At 48.0% G+C, this 5426-nt stretch overlaps 1 protein-coding gene across 1 annotated transcript in view; it reads right to left on the bottom strand.

The window, feature by feature from the left end:
• SLC34A2 (solute carrier family 34 (type II sodium/phosphate cotransporter), member 2) overlaps nt 1–4016 on the bottom strand; it is a 51113-nt gene extending 47097 nt beyond the window's left edge. Inside the window, exon 1 of the mRNA XM_015416758.1 lies at nt 3902–4016. Coding sequence (XP_015272244.1) covers nt 3902–4016 — 115 coding nt within the window. The remainder of the gene's footprint in view (nt 1–3901) is intronic.
• Between the last annotated feature and the right edge of the window lie 1410 nt (nt 4017–5426).

The raw sequence follows: 5426 nt of genomic DNA, 5'->3' as shown, positions 1-5426 counted from the left end.
TTCCTGCAGGAAATGACCCCTGCTTGTGAGCAAAAATTCTACTTTGTGATCTGCTGGCATTAAAGTTGTGAGCGAGCGATTTGGTTACTGCATAAGCCATCCTTCCTGAGCTAAGACAAAACTGTGTGAGCCGGAGGCTAAAATACTGTGAGCTAGCTCACACTAACTCAGCTTAGAGGGAACACTGCATGGGAGGGGCCGTTGCTCAGTGGTAGGACATCTGCTCAGCACGCAAAGAGCCCCAGGTTCAATCCCTGGCGTTTCCAGTTAAAAGGCTCAGGTAGAAGTTAATGATGTACAAGATCTCTTTGCATAGAACCTTGGAGAGCCGCTGCCAGTCTGAATAGACAATACCGAACCAGATGGACTGATGGTCTGGTTCCGTGTTAGGCAACTTCATGCGTTCATGACATTAACCTGATTTGAATGGCTGAGCAGGGTAAGTGGTTCGAGAGAGAGGCTGCTTCGGGACAGATAGCCTCTATTGACGCCTCGCCTGCAGCCTAGACCAACTGGAGTTCTCTTCAGGTATGACAAAGTAAACACAAAATAATCGTGTCCAGTCTTTGGGGTGTGGGGTGCCACCAGTCAAGTCCAAATTCTGAGCTCTCTAATCTGCAAAACCAGCAGAGGATGTACATCGCCCTGGAGAAGCCCACAGGAGTGTAAGATCTGTTGTGGCATAACAGCCAGGCCCGTGGATCAGCTCCCAATGCTGTCCAGAAGGGCCACAAAATCCAAAGGAAAAACAGAGCGATTAATAACAAAAAACCTAATATTTTTGTCTTACTAATGGGGGAACTGGCATAAAAAAGATTCAGGTGGGTCGCCGTGTTGTTCTGAAGCAGCAGAACGACATTTGGGTCTAGTGGTACCTTTAAGACCAACAATGTTTTATTCTGAGCACAAGCTTTTGTGCGCATGCACACTTCCCCAGATCTGTGGTATATGAAGACGTGTGCCTGCACATCCAGAATAAAACGTTGTTGGTCTTAAAGGTGCCCCCACTGGACTCACACTTTGTACTGGTATTTAAAAAATGTGCTGTTGAGCTCATAGTGACCCCCAGGGGTCATTTCCTGCAGGAGCACACAGGAGCGGAGCTCCGGAAGTAAAGAGCCCAGGGGGCGGGCACATGACACAAGCCCCACCCCCTGATCCCAGCAGCCCTCAGTCAGAGCAAGAAGCAGCCAGGTAAGCTGCAGAGCCCCCCCCCCGGTCCCCCAGTCCAAAACAGTCCAGTGGCTCCTTTAAGACCAAGTTTTATTCAGGTACAAGCTCTCCCTCCTCTGTAAGGACAGATTTGCACATTTCCCCCCCCCCGCAATAGCTAGCAATCCAAAGCAGTCCAGTGGAGCCTGAGCGGTGGGTGTTGCCTACTGACACACTTCCGGTGATGTCAGGGGGTGTGGCATATGCAAATAAGTTATGCTAATGAGTTATGCCAATGAGCCCCTGCACCTCTTTTTCTACGAAATGACCCCTGCTGACCCCAACCAGAGGGTATTTTAGGCAAGAGATGCTCAGGAGTGGCTTGCCATCGTCTCCCTCAGCAGAGCACCCCAGTCTTGCTCGGTGGTCTCCCGTCCAATTCCTGACCTTGGCTGAACCTGCTTAAGCTCCTAAGTTCTGACAAGATCAGGCTAGCCTGGGCTATTCAGCCTGCTTTATAACATAACCCTTTTCATTACTATTAGGCTTGCCAGGTCGGGGTTGGAAAATACCTGGAGATGTTGGGGATGGAGCCGGGAGAGGGCAGGGTTTGGGGAGGGGAGGGGCCTCAGCATGGTACAATGCCATAGAGTCCACCCTTCAGCGGAGCCATTTTCTCCAGGGGAGCTGATCTCTGTCAGCTGGAGACCAGTTGTAAAAGCGGGAGATCTTCAGGCCCCACCTGGAGGCTGGCAACCCTAATTACCAGAGTCACATTCAGCATGCAGGGTTGTTGTCTCTACTTGCTGCTGTAGGCCCTTAGTCAGCCCTAGGCTTGCCAAGTCCCTCCGGGGGGCAGGGAAACCCCCGCCCCAGAGGCCCGTTATCCACCGCCAGTGGATCGGGCCCCGGGGGGAACCCCAACCCCAATGCATGCAACGTGCACGTCACGCGGAGGTGACGCAATCGCGTCAGGCGCGTTGGGGGCAGGGCCACGGTCATCTGAGGGAAAACTCTATTTCTAAGCTCCAGTGCCGAGTCAGACTTGGCAACCCTAGTCAGCCCTTGGGTATCTGGAGTGAGGACAAGGCCTTGCAGGTCAGGTGGCAACCCCAGTCTTCCTTGGGAGTTGTGAGATCCCTGGCCTCCCTCCTGATGAGACCCCTCAGTCTGCTCCCCAACCCCTCTTAGCTGTTTTGAAGAGCAGCCCCTCAAAAGCCTAAGTGTAGCAATGGCCACAGGAATAAACCGATTTAAAGGGGGATTCAATAGATTCATGGAAGATCAGTCTATCAATGGCTCCTAGCCATGGTGACCGAGGGGAACCTCCACATTCAGAGGCACTAAAACTCTGAATCCCAGAGCCAGGAGGCAACCTCAGGCCTCGGCCTCTTATGCCCTGTTGTTGGCTGTCCAGAGGAACTGGTTGGCCTCTGTGAGAGACAGGATGCTGGACTAGATGGACCACTGCTCTGATCCAGCAGGACTCTTCTTATGTTCTTCTGGTCTTAAGATACTTCTCCTCTCTCCTTGATATTATGCCACCTCAAACTTCTGCTCATGGACTTTCCACAACTCACAGCCTCTCACCCACCTTGGATAAGGTAGTATTGTCCACCTGGAAATCCCTCCTTCCCTCTTCTTGTCTATCCCTCATCCTTATACCATCTCTCTCTCTCTGTGTATTTCAGGATGAAAAGGGTTTAGCATGGATTATTGTGATTTATTGCGTTTCACTTACAGTTTACTTGCGGTTCTAAGGTTGTAGGTGTAGTAATGTGGTTGACTGTTAATGAATAACGACTCCACTTATTTCAAATCAGTTGGTCTCAGAATATGGCTCTGGGATAAAAACTCCATCTCCCTTGCTTACCCTTCTGGTGAAGACCCCTTTTCACAGGTCATTTCCCTTCATCTGGGCCCAGTTTGGATAACAGTTTGGGTCCCAGGGGTCTCCTATCCAAACACTAATCCTCGCCCTGACCCTGCTTAGCATGTTTCTATTCCCACTTATTTATTTATTTTTGATGTATTTATTCCTATTTTATTTAATTGTTTGTAGTAAGCAGTATTCTCTCTAAGCTGAGTTAGTGTGAGCTAGCTCACAGTTTTTTAGCCTCTGGCTCACGCAGTTTTGTCTTAGCTTAGGAAGGATGGCTCCAGAGCGAACTGATCCATCCAGGAGCCAAACTGCTCCCTCGCAACTTGAATGCCAGCAGCTCACAAAGCAGAATTTTTGGTCACAAGACTCCACAGCTGAGAGGGAGCATTGGCTGTAAGTATTCTACTTATTGCATTGTTCTTAACAGCATAACCTACCTTAAGACTTAAGGAAGACAGACTATAAATGGAGTAAACAGCAAATTAACATTTAAGAAGCAAAAATGGGGTGACAGTGGGGGACGGAAAGACAAATGCAATCCAGCCACTTCCAGAATGCTCAGGAAGAAGAAGAAGGAGAAGGAGGAGGAGAAGAAGAGGAGGAGGAGGAGGAGGAGATTGGATTTATACCCCACCCTTCACTACCCAAAAGAGTCTCAGAGTGGCTTACAATCTCCTGTCCCTTCCCCTCCCCACAACAGACACCCTATGAGGAAGGTGGGGCTGAGAGAGCTCTTTCAAGAACTGCTCCTTCCAGAACAGCTCTGAGAGAACAGCGACTGACTCAAGGTGCATGTGGAGGAGTAGGGAACCAAACCTGCTTCTTCCAGATCAGAGTCCATGCTCCTAACCACTGCACCAAACATACCTGACCACCTGACCCCAGTGTTCTGGAGCACTGGCATATCCCAAGGGTCCACTTCATCCTTGGGTTCTTGATCAGCGATCAAGGCAATTGTGGAGTAGGCAGGCAGAAGTTCCATCTGATTCCCTAGGGAAACTGCTTCACCTGAGGAGCAAAATCAAATGTTTACAATTACAGTATCGGTCCTCATGTGTAATGGTATGAAGACAGTTTAGAAGTTGAACAGTCCAACTAAAATGAAGCACTTTCAAGTGCTGGTGACATCCCCGTATTGCTCTTCCTTTGGATTATCGGAGGTAAAACCAGGGGTCATTTCCTGCAGGAGTGCACAGGAGCTCCGGCAGTAAAGAGCCCAAGGGGTGGGCACATGCAACAAGCCCCACCCCCTGCTCCCAGCAGCCCTCAGTTGGGCCATGGGGAGCAAGAAGCAGCCAGGTAAATTGCAAAGCCCCCCCCACCCCCCCAATCCAAAACAGTCCAGTGGCACCTTTAAGACGAAGTTTTATTCAAGTACAAGCTCTCCCTCCTCTGCAAGGACAGAGCTGCACATCCCCCCCCCAATAGCTAGCAATGCAAAACAGTCCAGTGGCACCTTTAAGACGAAGTTTTATTCAGGTACAAGCTCTCCCTCCTCTGCGAGGACAGATCTGCACGTTCCCCCGCCCCGCCCCCAATAGCTAGCAATCCAAAACAGTCCAGTGGAGCCTGAGCGGTGGGTGTTGCCTTCTGACACACTTCTGGTGATGTCAGGGGGTGTGGCATATGCTAATAAGTTATGCTAATAAGTTATGCTAATAAGTTATGCTAATAAGTTATGCTAATAAGTTATGCTAATAAGTTATGCTAATAAGTTATGCTAATAAGTTATGCTAATAAGTTATGCTAATAAGTTATGCTAATAAGTTATGCTAATAAGTTATGCTAATAAGTTATGCTAATAAGTTATGCTAATAAGTTATGCTAATAAGTTATGCTAATAAGTTATGCTAATAAGTTATGCTAATAAGTTATGCTAATAAGTTATGCTAATAAGTTATGCTAATAAGTTATGCTAATAAGTTATGCTAATAAGTTATGCTAATAAGTTATGCTAATAAGTTATGCTAATAAGTTATGCTAATAAGTTATGCTAATAAGTTATGCTAATAAGTTATGCTAATAAGTTATGCTAATAAGTTATGCTAATGAGCTCCTGCACCTCTTTTTCTATGAAATGACCCCTGGGTAAAACAGTGTTACCCTGGCTGGATCGGCCACAGCGCACAGAGGAGCAAGGATTGTTGTCGTTGTTTTACCTTTCGGATTTTCCTCCTCCTTGGGGGGCATAATTTGTTCTTGTTTGGAACAGGGCTTTCCGATATATTTATTGCCCTCCTCTAGTTCAGGCCATGGAGCCATCCTCTGAAATGAAAAAAAGAGAGGGGAGGGTTTGGGAAAGGGTCAACAAAAAGAGCCTTATGAAGTATTTCCATGCACAGTAGGAAGAGAGCTAAGTAAATAAAACAGAGGGGATAATCCCCGTGAATGA

Source organism: Gekko japonicus, unplaced genomic scaffold, assembly GCF_001447785.1.
Source record: "Gekko japonicus isolate JY-2015 unplaced genomic scaffold, Gekko_japonicus_V1.1 scaffold56, whole genome shotgun sequence".
NCBI lineage: Eukaryota > Metazoa > Chordata > Lepidosauria > Squamata > Gekkonidae > Gekko > Gekko japonicus.
This window is presented reverse-complemented; position numbering and strand designations above follow the sequence as displayed.